This window comes from Chiloscyllium plagiosum, unplaced genomic scaffold (genome assembly GCF_037043375.1).
Source record: "Chiloscyllium plagiosum isolate Xiang-an unplaced genomic scaffold, Cpla_swu_hap1 HiC_scaffold_16, whole genome shotgun sequence".
NCBI lineage: Eukaryota > Metazoa > Chordata > Chondrichthyes > Orectolobiformes > Hemiscylliidae > Chiloscyllium > Chiloscyllium plagiosum.
The window spans coordinates 20,120,189-20,136,904 of record NW_028270154.1 but is presented as its reverse complement, the minus strand read 5'-3'; the positions used below and the strand labels follow the sequence as shown (position 1 = coordinate 20,136,904).

General features: G+C 38.8%; 1 protein-coding gene across 4 annotated transcripts in view; it reads left to right on the top strand.

The window, feature by feature from the left end:
- glra1 (glycine receptor, alpha 1) overlaps nucleotides 1-16,716 on the top strand; it is a 168,825-nt gene that overhangs the window by 59,246 nt on the left and 92,863 nt on the right. For all 4 annotated transcript variants that reach the window (XM_043703245.2, XM_087995196.1, XM_043703247.2 and 1 more), the window contains one exon: nucleotides 16,420-16,643. In XM_043703245.2, coding sequence (XP_043559180.1) covers nucleotides 16,420-16,643 — 224 coding nt within the window. The remainder of the gene's footprint in view (nucleotides 1-16,419; nucleotides 16,644-16,716) is intronic.

Here is a 16,716-nt window from a genome sequence, read left to right as displayed (position 1 = left end):
AGAACGTAGCAGCAGAGTATGTGATGAATCCTCCAAGATTTCTTGCTGTTTTCTTAGGGAACCACAAGCAGAGAAAAATCTCCAAGGTTTCCTGTCTCATTAGTCATGCTGTTTTTGTATCATTTGGAAGATGGCATCTATCCAACATATTTTGGATTCAAAGACAATCTCTCTGTGCAGATTTTATTAACAGTTTGCCTTCAGATTGTGTGACTGATCCTAAAATGTGCAAGGGTTTATTACCTTGACAAAATCAAAGCCCTGAGTCTGGATGAGACTAACAGCTGTTTGACGAAATTGATCTCCTGATCTTATCCATTTATATTGGTTTTAAACACCAAATGGTCAGGGATAACCTCATGAGTATGTTTCCTTCAGACTAGTTTATTCCTTTGCTATCATCATAAGAATTTTTACTTTGTGAATTGTTCCTTGTCTTGGAATACAGTGTTCCAAAGAAACAACTTCCTAAAAATTATTCTGGTTATAGCATCTTTCATTTCATTACAATTAAATTTTATTTAATTTCTCATGTCATTTTTTTATCCAGTATCATATAATTACCTCTGCTCACTTGTGAACTTTAGTCAACACTAAAGGGACATTGAAGCCCTGTTAAACTTGTTGGCCAATCTCAGAATGCTTGCTCCAAAAGTGTCCATACAAATGCAAGTAAAATTCATCAGAACTAATGAAGGGTTACTGGAATTGAAACATTAACTCTTGATTTTCTTCCCATAGATATCGCCATACCTGCTGAGTTTTTCCAGTACTCTCTTATTTTGCTTCATAACTCCAGCATCTGCAGGTTTTTTTGTTTAATTATACAGAAATAGCATTAGGCCCACTTTTCCATTGGAAATAATTGTCCACCAAAAACTGAAGATGGGAGTTTTGTCTGAATTTGGTCTGTAAATTTCATCAACTGTGGATGTCAATCTAATATCTGATATCTTGCAACTTTGAGGATGAAGGGAAACGAAGGCATTGTGGCAATGTTGCAAACCAGAGGACGAGGCTAATATCCTGAGGTCTCAGTTTCAAATCCCACACAGTGAAATTTAAAGCTAGTCTAATGGTGACCATCAAACAATTGTCATAAAAACTGATCTGGTTCATGGATGTTCTGTAAGGGAAAAATATCTGTCACATCTGGTTGACATGTGACTCCAAACCATTTCAAAATAAATCAGTAAGGCACTCAGCCATGTGAAACTGCTATGAAGCCTTAAAAAAAGAAATGTATCAGGATAAGATCTCTAGCATCAACCTAGGGGACAGAAAGAGTAAAGGCAAATCCAATGTTAGCAACACTGTGAGCAGTCCCATGTACTCATCAAGTAATGCCCTGAAGTGGTGCGAAAGCTTTGATTCTGTAAGTGTGACTATGTCCTAGACATCGTTATCATCATCCTTGAGCATGTCCTGCCCACCAGAGATAGTGACTCACTAGAATACGATAAGGAAGGACTTGTGCTGGGAGTCCTCAGCATTGTCACTGAACCCATGTCCTCAACAATATGAGAACCCAATACGTCAGTGCCGAAAATAAGACTGATGCATTTGCAACATCAATCAGTTAGAAGTACCGAGTGGATGATTGAATTTGCCCTCTTCTTGAGGTCCCCAACTTCACTACTGTCAGTATCCAGCCAATGTGATTCATTCAACATCATAGCAAGAAATGACTGAAGATAGTCAATCCTGTAAAGGTTCGGGACTCTGACAGCGTCCCTGGTAATAGTACTGAAGATTTTTGTTCTAGAACTAGCCATGTCCCTAATAATGCTGTTCCAATACAGTTACAGTATTGATATCTACCCAACAATATGGAAAATTGCCCAGTAACGAATAATCTGCTCACTGATGCTCAATTTAGATTCCATCAAGGCCCACTCACAGAACTAAAGCATCAAGGTGGCCTAGAAAAAATTTAACCAATAAGAATTAGGTGAAACAAAAACTTTCCACTGTTTGGAATCATAACTTGCTAAAAAGAAGATGGTTATGACTACTGATCTCAGCTGCAGGACATCACTGCAATAATTCCTTATCATCAGCCACTTCATCAATATCCTTCCATCCATCAATGGATCAGAAGTGGACTTGTTCGCTGATGATTGCACAATGATCAGGTCCATTCATGACTTCACTGACACTGAGGTAATCCATGTTCAAATGCAACAAAATGTCAACAAAAATTGAACTTGGGCTGAAAAGTGGCTAGTAGCACTCATGCCATGCCAAATGTCAGCCAATGACCATCCTCAACAAGAGAGAATCCTACCATTGCACGTTGACTTTCACTGAATTCCCACTTATCAACATCCCACACTGAAGCAAATCAGAAGAGCTTCTGTAACAGCACCTTCCAAACCCTTCACCTCAAAGGACAATGGCAGCAGATATATAGGAGCAACGTTGGTGTATCAGTGCATAGATTCTAGATCCTGTATATTTAAGACAGCTACATGGCATCACAACATATGGCATTCCAGTTTAAAAATATCCACATCACCATTTGCCATTCTTTCTGTGCAATAGACTCAGTAAAGTGTTCAGTCATTCATTAATGTACATGCAATGGACAGCAACACCAATAAGCACAGAACCCATATATATAACTCTTGTGATATTGTAGTCATGTAAGTAGTTAGTGTTATTAATAAACATCAAGGAATCCGACTCAACAAGAACCTGATATCTTGTGATCTATGTGATTTCTGTTAACATACAGAAAACAATCTTTAAGATACCCTCTAAAGCACACACTAACTTGTCTTGAAACTTTGCCATTGTTTGTTCACTGTTGCTGATTTTAAAATCCTGGAACTCCCTTCCTGAAAGGACTGCTGTGATCTCATTTGAAGTTAATAGAGGATAAGTCAGATTCTGGAGTGAAAGCTGGCTTCGCAGACCATAAGTTTTATTTTTTAAAATTCAGTTTCCATAGTGGTCAGTCACAGAATATAGTCACAAGAGGCTGCCAACATACCTACAACAAAAGGACACCAAATATTTATTACACACAAGAAGAGAAAACAAAGCTAGAAAACAATGTGAAAATATTTTATCATGAGCAGCAGAGTCAACCCTTTTACCCAGCAATATACTTTACAAATGCTCAACACCAGTGAAGTCTCACTCCTATTCTGCACTCTAAAATTTCTTAAAATTGACTCAATTGACAAAATTACATATGACATCCTTTCGTTGAATTTCTGCACTTTCAACAGATATGTTTCTCTCTGGTACTGTCTTGCCTCGAGACACAGTAACAGAAGTTAACAAGTTAACAGAAGTTAAGTATAAAGTTAAAAATCACACAACACCAGGTTATAGTCCAACAGGTTTAATTGGAAGCACACTAGCTTTCGGAGCAACGCTCCTTCATCAGGTGATTGTCAAGTATAGAAAGTTAGAAAGTACTATACCCAACTTTTCAAGTGATACTAAAAAAGGTGGGAAAATAAGTTGAAATGAAGAAATAAGAGATTTACAAATGGACATAGATAGGTTAGGATTATGGGTCAAAATATGGCTGATGAAATTTAATATGGATAAGTGTGAGTTGCTATCCATTTTGGTCAGAGCAATAGAAAAGCAATTTATTATCTAAATGGAGAGAAACTTCAGAGTGCTTCAGAGGGACCTGGATGTCTCATGCACAAATCACAGAGTTTGCAGGTACAGCAGGTAATAAACTGGGAGAAAGTGAGGAACTGCAGATGCTGGAGATCAGAGTCAAAATGTGTGGTGCTGGGAAAGCACAGCCAGTCAGGCAGCATCTGAGGAACAGGAGTGTCGACCTTTCGAACATAAGCTCCTGATGAAGAGCTTATGCTCGAAACATGACTCTCCTGCTCCTCGGATGCTACCTGACCAGCTGTGCTTTTCCAGCACCACACATTTTGACAGCCAGCAATAAGGAATGCAAATGGAATTTTAGCATTTATTGCTAAAAGAATAGAGTATGGAAGTAGGTGAGTGTTGTTTACTGTACTAGGCTTTAGTGAGACTGCACCTGGAGTATCATGTATAATTTCTTAGCCCTCTTACTTGAGGAAGGATGTAATTACGTTGGAGGCAATTCAAAGAAGGTTCAGAACATTGATTCCTGAGATGAGGCCTTTGTCTTGTAAGAGAGGTTGAGCAGGTTAGGCCTATAATCTTTGGAGATCAGAAGAATGAGAGGAGACCTAATGGAGAAATATAAGATGCCAAACGGGAATGACAATATAGACATAGAAAAGATATTTCCTCATGTGAGGCAAGTAGAGAATGAAAGATTATAGTTTAGGAGAAGGGGTAGCAGATTTAAACAGTGATGAGGAGAAATTACTTCTGTCAAAAGACTGTGAATCTGTGGAATTCACTATCCCAGAGTATGGTGGATGCTGGGACCTTGAGTAGATTTAAGAGGAGATACAGATTTTTAATTAGTAATAAGTTGAAGGATTATCAGAAGCAGAGAGGCAGGAACATGGATTTGAGACTGAGATGATCATATCAAATAGCAAGGCAGGCTCGAGAGACTGAATTGATTATTCTTGCTCCTAGTTCTTTTGTTCTAATGTTCTCAGTGAAGCCAATATTCTTGACCAATTCCCTCTATAAGGATTTGTTGCACTACTCCAACTGCGGCCTTTCCATTAATGAAGCCACTCCTTTAACCAAATCTATATAAGGAAATGATTTGTAAGTTCCCTATATACATCCAATTAATAACTTTTGCTTTCATTAGCCCCTCTTCAAGACGTATTATAACATCAGCTACCATCTGTGGCTGACTCGCTCTAGTGCTTTTGAATATCTTCACTGATTTACCTCTTTGATTTGAAGAATAAGGAAAAATATCTCCCTTTGAAATAAAATATTCAGAACCTCCAACAGTCTGATTATCTTGCTCAACACAGAGTTCTATTCATTTCCCTAAGCCATCTCTCCCTTCCTACTGATTTCTGAGGAAAACCATTCCACCTGTACCACTGGTACAATCATATTACCAAATTTCTTTCCTGATGCACGCTTTTCTGATAATTCTATTGGTATTCCTATTGGTGCAATATGTCTCTCTGTAACTTAAAGAAAATGGCTTTAACATGTCCAGTCTTATTACAATGAAGCATATTATTTTCTTTATATTTATTTTTACATTCTAGCTTTTCTCTTTTAATATTTTATTTGCTCACAGTGACTAATACATGTTGCATCCAAAGATTTCCTATTCCTCTTTTTCCCTTGTGTATTCCTATGTAACCATTTTCCAACATGTAAATGGCTGCATAACATATCATAGGTGTTTGCCAGATCTATTACTTCTTGGATGTCCGATATTTGGTATTCAGCAAAGTAAGCATTTTTATCATAAACATTATTCTTATGCACTTGCAGCACTAAAGGAGGTCATTTTGCCCATCATGTCTGAACCAATTAACAAAGACTTGGCTACACTAATCCACTTTTCCAACTCTAGGGTCATAACTCTTGAGACTATGGCAACACGTGAATATCTAAATGCTGCTTTATGGTTTACAGAGCGTATGAGTTAACTTTCTTTTCAGATAGTGTGTCCCAATCTCCCATCACTATCTGAGTGAATAAAAATCATCCTCAGCTCTCCAATTAGCCTTATGCCTCTTGCTAAAATCTATTGCTAACTAATTATTGATTCCTCTACTAATGGAAACAGTGTCATCCAATCAATCTTATCAATGCACCTCATCACCTTATAGACCTCTCTCAGGTCATTTCTCAACTTCCACTGTTCCAAGGACAGCAGTGCCAGCCTATCCCATCTTTCTTCATTACTCAGACCCTGTAGGTAAAAACAATGACTGCAGATGCTGGAAACCAGATTCTGGATTAGTGGTGCTGGAAAAGCACAGCAGTTCAGGCAGCATCCGAGGTTTAGCAGTAAAATCGATGTTTCGGGCAAAAGCCCTTCATCAGGAATACAGGCAGAGTGCCTGAAGGATGGAGAGACCCTGTAGCCAAACCAGCATCAGGGTAAATCCCCTCTGCATCTCTAATGCAATCACAACCTTCTATAATGCAGTGATAAAAACTGCACTCAGTATTCAAGTTGTGGCCCAGCTAGCATTCTATACAGTTCCAAAATAATCTCCCTGTTTGTGTAATCGACGTGTGATGTAAGGTGTGTAATTTATATATATAACTATATTATTTATTATAGTGTTTGTTTTGAGTTGGTTGCATGTGGGTTTTGATCTGTGTGTCAGAAGGGGTTTAATGATTAAATTACAAGTAATTCTCTGCCCCCAGTTAATTATTTTAATAACAGCATGAGAGAGATAGTTCTGGGTGTGTAATGGAGTTTTGTTTTCAGTGGGAGAGTTTTTATGAGCAAAGAAAGTAAGCAGTTGTCTATTGAGTTTTCACTTTAGAAAGTCAGAGATTTGTTACTTTCCAATTGTTTAGGGGAAGTACCCATATTTTGAAAGAAAAAGCTTTTTGGTTTCAGCTTGCTGCAAAGGTTTTGTTTGAAGCTTTGGAATTACTCCTAATGAAAGAAAATGGCTTGCCACTCTTAAGAAATAGGTTACCTCAAGATAAGCAGTTTAGTCTGAAGGTTCCAGACTAGAGGTGTGGATACAATACTGAAGGAGTTGCCTGAGACTGAGAAAGTCTAGGCTTAGTTATATGAAAGCTACAGCAAGAAGCTATCAGATCCTCAAAATGAGATATTAAAGCCACATTTAAATTAAGCCCAATAGATCTGATAGAGAAGGGGATTCTCTCTCTGGTGTGAATACTTTACCGGAATGCTTTTGATATTAATGGGATTATATTTTTAAGGGCATTTCTAATTCTTTACATCTGTATTATATGTAAATAGCTTTATTTGTTTAATTTTATGCTCATTTCTTTTGCATAATGAAATTTATTATTAAAACTGAACTTGCAACATCATGTGTTTGTGTTTCAGTGAAAGACTGCCTGGCTAAAACACCCCATAACAAAACACAAAAATAAGTTTCAGTTATTCAGTCTGGAATCTGATTTATCTAGTATTAACCTCAGCTGAGATGTTAGCAGGTGCCTCAGCTAATAAAGGCAAATATCCCCATGCCTTCTGAACCTCCATTACTGCCCTGCCATCTTCAGAGATTTGAGGAGGTGCACGTGAAAGTCCTTTTAATCTTCAGTACATTCCAGGGTTCTACTATTTGTAGTGTAATCCTTTGCTTTCACAGCTCACCCAGAATTTATTACTTCATATGTTTTGGGATTGAACTCCATTTGCCACTGCTCTATGAACCTGACCAGTCCATAGATAACCTCCTGCAATTTATGTCAATGATCCATTGCTACACACTATTTTTTGAATTCTTCCATAATTTTTATTTCCCTCAATTTCTCAAAAGTTTTTCTCTATTTTCAGTAATCTGAACCCTTGATTCTATAACTGTGCATTTTTCCTTGCAAATTATGCAAGCACTTCAGATAACCACTGTCAGTCCAGAGCTGGAGGGGTTGCAGAGGAGAGTCATCAGGATGTTACCTGGGCTGGAGAGTTTTAGTTATAGATAGATTAAGATTCTTCTCCCAGATACAGAAGAGACTGCGGAGGAACATGATTGACATGCATAAAATTTTGAGGAGCACAGATGAGAAAGAACTTTTCCCCTTCGTAGAGAGATCAATAACCAGGAGGCATAGATTTAATGAGTCCCGATGAAGGGCTTTTGTACAAACATTGATTTTCCTGCTCCTCGGATGCTGCCTGATTTAAGGTAAGGACAGAAAGGTTGGAAAGCGATGATAGTTTTTTTCCCAGAGGGTGATGGGAATCTGGAACTCATTTCCTGCAAAGATGGCAGAGGCAGAAATCTTCATAACATTTAAGAGGTATTTAGATATGCACTCGTGATGCCAAGGCATACAAGGCAATGGGCCAAGTGCTGGACAATGGGATTAGGGTAGTTAGCTTCTTATTTTTGACCAGCACAGGCTTGATAGGCTGAGGAGCTGTCTTCTATGCTGTAGTTCTCTATGACTCTGTCACTAAGTGCCAACATCTTCTCTCTGACACCTCACACTCTATCTTTGCTCCTATGCCTGTCTCCTATAAGGCTCATGCTGTACCACTCTCATTACAGCCTGCAACATCATCACAACTGGCCAAGCTACCTCAATACCCAACACCACCAACCCTGCGTGCCATTTGCACTGCCTATTAAATTGCTCGAGACACTTCTCCACCTGCATTAAAGGTAATAACAGTGCCATCCCTTTCACTTCCCTTATTACCTGCCTCTCTCTCATTCAGGAGGAAAACAGCCCACAGTAGGACACAAAGAAACAAGACGGGCCGTGTCCTGCCCAATGTTCAGATCCTTATCCCTTATATGTAGAGGATCCTGACTCTGACTGCCCAAGCAGGTAACTATCCATGTCCAAGCTCCTGGATTGGGATTGGAGGCTGCCTTGACTTGCTGTGCTGGAAGCCCTGACTGAAGGCACTCTTGCTTGACTTGAATGGGGACTGCTGATAATCTTAACAAGATTCCTGGCTTTGTCTCTGTGCTAATCATCACAGCAATATAGCAGGACTTTGAGTCTGGTATCTCTACCTGAAGGGCAAGGCTCAAAATGTAATGCAAAGCAGGGGTACTGTGAGCATCCAATTAGGATCAAAGTGAGTGAGTCTAAAGAGAGCACATAAACAACTGAGAGATGCAGCCTGGTCCAGTCCATGAACTGAGTGCAAGTCCCCAAATGCACGGTAAACTGGCTGCAGCATTACAGTAATTCTTGATATTGCACCCCAAAGTGCAACATTGAAGGGAGGAAGCATCCTGTAAGTGAATTGGAGAAGGTCACTGAAGGTTCTTCTGAGCTGACACATGTTGGACACCAGTGTCAATTACCATGGGGTTCATGTAGTCGATGCTCATGACTCATGAAATATTAATGCTTGGTGTACCACATGGATGTCCTTTGAAGGAAAGAGCAAGCTGAATTTGCCAGGTACCCACTCTGATTTCCATGTCCAAAATTCAGTGTCCAATTTGCTCATAGTGGGTGCTAGGTTGGAAGAGATGGGATGTGCTATTGACAAGCTCCTTAACAAACAATAATTCCTCTTAATGGGCAACTTGCTGCTCTCTGACCAGAAGCCTGTCTTGACATCTAGAACTTACTTCAGAGGTAGTCCTGAAATTGAGGTAGGCCTTGCTTACTGTTGACACAATTCTGCCACCTTTCTTGATGTAGTCCACAATATTCAGGCCATATAAGATTCCATCCTTTATAGCATTAGGGATCAAGCATTTTTTGGCAACTTCAACTTCCCCGCTGTCTTTTCAAATTAAGTGAAATATCTTTCAATGCCATTTTTGTAAACTCAGGAACTAAATACAAATTTCCAGTTAAAATGAATCCCTCATTAGCATGAGACTTATCCTCTGAATGACTGCCCATTATAAGCTTTTCTTTTGCCAAGTAATGTGTCTGCTTGACCTCTCCTTGGAATTTAACCTTTTTTAAATTGCATTTCTCTTTCTTTTTCTTTCTCTTCACTTTGTAATTCAAGCTTTCTTAATTCCAGCTTTCTTTGCCCTCTTTGTTTCTCCTCCCTTTCCATTGCTCTTTTTTCTCATTCTTTTCTCTTCTTATTCCGAATTCAAGATGGTTCTTCATTTCCAATTGAATTTTTTTTAGTGGTGTCCCATCAGTTTTCCTTCCTTTTACTTCCAACTGCTAATTACTTAAGGCCTGTTACCCTTATGAGATCTTACTTTTATTTCTACTTACAACATGTCTGCTTACACTCTCAAATTGGATTTCAAATCATCCACTGTTACATTTTTGACTCCATGAAAGCTCTTTGCAACAGTCAAAGCCAGTTTGAAAGGCTAAACCATGTAACATCTCCTGTTTCTCCCCCCCACCATATCTAGTACATTCATGTGATTGTTTCTTTCAGATTCACAGATCACTCTTCGATTCCTCTTAAAAAGAAATAAGAATGAGACAGGACAGATTTAAAGTGATGTGTGAACAAAGCAAGGGTAATGTGAGAAGATAAAACTTCTCACACTGTGAGTAGTTAAAGTATAGAATGCATAGCCTGGAAATAAAGTAGAGGCAGGTTCAATTGAGGCATTCAAAAGGACAGTGGATTTATGTTTGGATAGTAATTATGTGCAAGATAAGGGAAAAAGATAAAAGATTGGCACCAGATAATAGAGTAGGACCAGATAATAGAACCAGTGCACACAAAATGGGCTGACTGGCCCCCATCTTCACCAAAACAATTCTATGATTACTGACTGGCAACCACTTATTGAATTCTTAGTAAGACTTAAACCACATTCCAATCAAGTCAAAGATGACTGCACATTTACAGCACTATACATTCTACATTCCAAGACCACAAAGTGGAACCTACCTGCTTGCAAAGTCTCAAAGGTACAATTGCCTTGAAGAAGTGTGGAAAATGAATGAATGGGATAAATCTTCCCGTGAGCAAAATAGCCACATAATCACCTGGAGAGTTCAATTGAGTGGAGACAAATTACCAGATAGAATCACTTCAACAGTGGATCTCTGGCTATGATAGGAATGTGCTAAGTCACATCTAGAAATGTGAGACAGGCATCTTGAACTCACTGTGCCACAACCACGTTTGTGGTAATTGGGCAATTGAAAAGGGAGATCATGTGACAAATGTGCTAAACTTTTGCGTGGTTGTGCAGCTGTTTTCTCTGTAGATCATGGTAAGTATATGAAGCTATGTAGAAATAAGGGCCTTGTGTGGTTCTCTGTGTCTCCCTCTCTCACCAAATATTCTCACATTATTGGATACATCTGAACACCTTGTTATCATAGCCAGAGACCCACTGTCTAAGTGATTATATCTGATGGTTTGTCTCCATTTAGTTGAACACTCCTGATGATTATGTGAATACTTTGCTAATGGGATAGGAGATTGCCCTTGCCCATCTTCTTTCCAGACATTTAGAAATTTTCAAACCCAGTCCACCATTTCATTTTGATTCTTCATGTACCGCAGGTAGATATTTGCAGATGAACCCAACACCCACAGCTGTTATGTCAGAAGAAGTTAAGTTGTCCAACTACATCTTCAACCTGCCTTGACCCCAATCCAGAAGAACCACAGAGGTCAGCCTGAAGCCAGCCAAGTCACCAACTTCAAAACTTGTATGCTCCCTCCCTTTAACTTTATCAGCCTTTATCGAGCTTCATCTATCCTGACCTTATAGAGGTTTATAAAATCATGAGGGACATGAATAAGGTGAAAACCTAAGGTCTTTTTCCCAGGCTAGGTGAGAGGGAAAAAATATAAAAGAGTCCTAAGGGGCAACTTTTCTTATGCAGAAGGTGGTACACGTATGGAATGAGCTGCCAGAGGAAGTGGTAGAGGCTGGTACAATTCCAAAATTTAAAAAGCATCTGGATGGGTATACGAATAGGAAGGGTTTAAAGGGATATGGGCCAAACTCTGGCAAATGAGACTAGATTAATTTGGTTGGGAGAAATTGAGGACTGCAGATGCTGGAGACCAGAGTTGAAAAGTATGGTGCTGGAAAAACACAGCAGGCCAGGCAGCATCCGAGGAGCAGCAGAATCGACACTTCGGGCTTATGCTGCCTGGCCTTGTGTGTTTTTCCAGCACCACACTTTTCAACTCTAGATTAATTTGGTTGACATGGACAAGTTGGACCAAAGGGTCTGTTTCCATGCTGTACACCTCTATGACTCTATGATTCTATGCAGTCCATTGTATGGGAGCACATTCATTATTTTCTTCAAATGAGTGAAAATAGAGTAATGGAAATGTATCACACAGAATCAGAGCCTTTGGTCCAATTTGTCCACGCTGACTAGATATCCTAAATTAATCCTCTGGTAGCTTGTTCTATACATGCACCAAGGTCTGCATGAGAAATTTGCCCCTTAGGTCCCTTTTATATCATTCCCCTCTCATCTTAAACCTATGCCATCTAGTTTTGGAGTCCCCTATCCTGGGGAAAAGTTTTTGACTATTCACCCTATCAATGTCCCTCATGATTTTATAAACTTCTAAAACGTCACTTTTCAGAGAAAATAGCCCCAGCTTATTCAGCATCTCCCTACAGTCAAATCCTCCATCCTGGTAAATCTTTTCTGAACCCTTTCAAGTTTAACATTAGCTGAGTTTCTCTTTTTAACAACACAAATAAATATTGGTCTTTTATAGTCATAGCATGTAAATTGATAGATATTGAGTTGGCAAGTATATCTTTTCTTAAAAGAAAAATAACACTGAAATAAAAACATCTATGGATGTTGGAAATCAGAAATGAAAGTGCCAGAGAAACTATTCAGGTCTGGCAGCATCTGTAGAGAGAGGAAGAGTTATAAGTTTGAGCCAAGTGAGCTTTTGTCAGAGTTCTGAAACTCAAAATATTAACTCTGTTTCTCTGTCTACAGATGCAGTCAGATCTGTTGAGTTTCTCCCACACATTCTGGTTTGCTTAAAGAAAAAGCATTGTTACAGTTGAATATCAAGTGGGAATTTAGGGGAACTACTCAAGCCCATTTCACCTGGTTGTAACACCAGGCATCAGTTCACAATGTCCATGGTCTGTTAACTTCTTATCACCTCTCTCAGAGGTTCCTTCCATCAAGCCCATTTCAGCTCCAGCTCATGACTTCCTGCTCAGAACAATTTCTCTGTCCAGCTCCCTCCTATTGTCATTTGCTGGCAGGAACTCAGATTTCAGCCACCATAACAACTGGGATGCCTGGTGCATGTCAGGGCAAAAAGGCAAGAGTCAAGGAGAGAGAGTACAATTTCCACATTACACACTTATCATCTTTGTCTCATCCCATAAATTAAAACAAGAGCCTTTTTCTACTGCTCTTACTTATGCATGTATTTGCATTTCATAGTGGTTTTTCAAGAATTATTACTTTAAAAGCCCAGTACAGCTGCCTCTTCCTGACATGTGATCAGATATTTACCTACATTCTCTCCTCAGTCTGTCCGCTCCTTCAGCCCCAACATTGGTATTATTGGACTGCAGTCTGCTTTCAATAATGTTAATTCTTATTGTTACGTGATGAAAGTTGCCAGTCCAGTTATATTTGGGTGGAGGTAATCTTTTTCATTTTGGAAAATAAAAACAATTATACAGCTGAAGGCTAAATTAGTTTGTTCTTTCATTACAGCTTGGGACAGAAATTGTGAGGCTTGTGAGTGCTATCCCAATGAACTCTGCTATCCTGTTGCTTTGATGTTTGGCAACGTGTTTCAGCTAATAAAAGGCTATTTACTGCCTTTTAAATGCTCTTTATCTGTAAAGAAAATAGTATTCATTTCAGGAGATGAATATGAAAGAAGTGAAGTCTACACCTCGTTACATGTGCAGATATATGGAATGCTGAATTACAAAGTGAAATACCTTGTTAGCATTAGTTTCACATGTTACCTTGTTAGCTGCAGAAGCTGAATCAAACATTCCTTTGAGACAGTTGGTAAATGAGCTGTCTCAGCTGCAGCGCAGCATGCATCTTTTATAGCCTTAACTTTTCCTTATGCAATATCCTCATTATTTGTCCTTTGTTTCATGTTAGTGAACAAACAGTCGAGTTTCCAGAAATAATTCATCAACTTATTCTGACGGCTACTATCTCCTTGGATTGGCATTGACGTCAGTGTATGATAAATCTGTTTTACACCCATATATAGTAAAGCTTCGTAAGTCCAAATGAGGTCTGCATATGGCAGAGTAAGGTAATTATCCTTCAGGCTAATATAATTACTGAGTAAGAAACTAGTGTCTCAAATTAATAAAACTGTCAGTTAACCTTCCTGCTGTTGTAATGTTTAGACACTTTCACCCTGATATCTGTCCATACATCCTAAGGTGTCACATATTTCACCAACTCTGGTCAGATTGTTTCCCTCACCTGGTGCCAAATTGGTGTCATTTACCTCATGCCAATTATTGGATGTCTTTGATGTGTCTAAAGGTTCTTTCTATGCTTCTTCCAAGAGTCAGCCATGATTTGCTAGGTGTTATCAACAAATCATTATTTTGCTGCCTTTGTTGTAGTTCAAACCAGCTAATTTCACATGTTATTTCTATACTATTAGCTATTTCTAATCCTTATGACTGATGAATGACTAAACACTTCAGTAGTAAACTGCTCTGTTCTACACTAATGCTAGTATATTAGACTACAAAGATAACTCATTGATTAAAGTTGCATAGAACTTGCATTCCAGCTCAAAAAAAGGTCATGAGTTGGAAAGCAGGTCAGAACGGCCTCTTTTTGTGCCGTAACATTTTTATGACTCTACGGTTCAATAATTTTCATTTAGAACATTTTGTATTCAGAGTAGATGAGTTAAACATCAGAATTAAATGATTATCCTTTGCGGATGAAGAAATGGGCAGAGAATGGTATTAATGCTTTCAAATGAAAAACTTGATCATCAGTCAAAGCTTAAAACCTGGTCATTAAAACTCTTCTAGTTTCCTTTTCCAATTTCATGTATTTACTTTAGTTGGGGCATTTACATCAGTTCTCACAATCGTCTTCATTTTGCTTCTTTACCAATAAATTAGGTCTTCAATAGCCACACCTATGTCTGCTTGACCTTCAACATTGTATGTTCCTAGGGTTGCCAGTTCTACCAATGTGAGAGAGTATCCGATAGACTGATCTGCTCTACATATACTTACATAACATTTTCAATCACACATTCTTAGTCCGATATTTTACAGTCTTTTCTATCATTATATAATAATGGTCTTTTAAAATCCTTATGTTCATTTTGTCACTAAATATTTGATCACCATAATCCATGGTTTCAACAAGATGACAGTTCATATATTCCTTACCAAATCCCCAAGGTTTTCCACAGTCATGTCAAGGCAATGGATTCCATGGTCATGTTCAGGAAAAGCATTGAATTTGGCAATGACTGAATTAAATGGCTGAACAATTGGCAGAGAGAAAGTTACTGGTGCTTGATTTTAATGCCTCAAATTAAGTCACCTCTTAATGCTCTCCATGCTCCAAAGTGTCTAAGATTATTCTCCTTCACTGAATTATCCTCTGAGATCTCCCTGTTCAACTGTGCTCTTACTCTGTTACCAGCCTCCATTGTGTTGTAAAATAATATCTTCTTGAATTCTCTTTTAAAGCTTTCCTCACTTAACACCATGCCATTCATCCATTTCCCCTAAATCCTTTAATATCTTTTACATTCACAGTAAGTCAACTTCATCATCCCATTTCTCAACACTATATCATCACCAGACTAAGTACTTGATGAACTCTAATATTCCATGTGTCAACTCAATGCCAGTTTCAAACCCTCCTTCTACCCAGTTGATGTGCTTTACAATACTCTTCTTCATATCCTTTTGAAACTGCATCCACATTTTCATCGAGCCCTGACAAACTCAATCTTCTCCTCTATAAAAACTTCCAATGCATTGCTGCCCTTGCAAGTAGTCCTGATGTTTAGTTTTCAATTCCTTGATGCTTGCCATTCGGTCAATTGTGACTGCTTTTTGGCATTGCTTCTGCATTAGTAGTGAATACTTTAGGAATGTCCTGTGATCTTGCACTGACAGACGAAGACTTGATTCCCTTTAAATTAACTGTATAGGTTTCAGGTGAGAGGTGAAAAATATAAAAGTGACCTAAGGGGAAATTTCTTCGCACAAAGGGTGGTGCGTGTATGGAATGACCTGCCAGAGGAAGTGGTGGAGGCTAGTACAATTACAGATTTAAAAGACATCTGGATGGTTATATGAATAGGAGAAAGTGAGGACTGCAGATGCTGGAGATCAGAGCTGAAAATGTGTTGCTGGAAAAGCGCAGCTGGTCAGGCAGCATCCAAGGAGCAGGAGAACATAGAACATAGAACATAGAACAGTACAGCACAGAACAGGCCCTTCGGCCCACGATGTTGTGCCGAACATTTGTCCTAGCTTAAGCACCCATCCATGTACCTATCCAATTGCCACTTAAAGTTCGCCAATGAGAATCGACGTTTCGGGCATGAGCCCTTCTTCAGTTATTCAGTTATATGAATAGGAAGGGTTTAGAGAAATATGGGCCAAGTGCTGGCAAACGGGACTACATTAGGTTGAGATATCTGGTCAGTATGGATGAGTTGGACCGAAGGATCTGTTTCCGTGCTATACATCTCCATGACTCTATGGCTATATAACTGATCATTTGATCTCATTTTGGTTTGGCAGATAGAACAGACTGAGTGGAACTTGAAGTACAAATCAAAGGAAAAAGTGGGAAAATCATTGCTGTCTATAAATAATCTTCTATTCTCATTAATGGTACACTGTTATTCTGTTTCTTTCTGAGACCACAGTGTATAAACTCTGTTTTCCTGTCACTTCCTTGCAGGACTATAGGCTCAATATTTTCCTTCGGCAGCAATGGAATGATCCGCGACTGGCCTACAGTGAGTTTCCTGATGACTCACTAGATCTGGATCCATCTATGTTGGATTCGATTTGGAAACCAGATTTGTTCTTTGCTAATGAGAAAGGTGCTCATTTTCACGAAATTACTACAGACAACAAATTACTGCGAATTTTTAAAAATGGTAACGTCCTCTACAGTATCAGGTAAGTGGCAGCTATATGGATGAGGAGAGAGTGCAGGTTATTTAGTGAGGGGTAATATTGGAATCTCATTCAA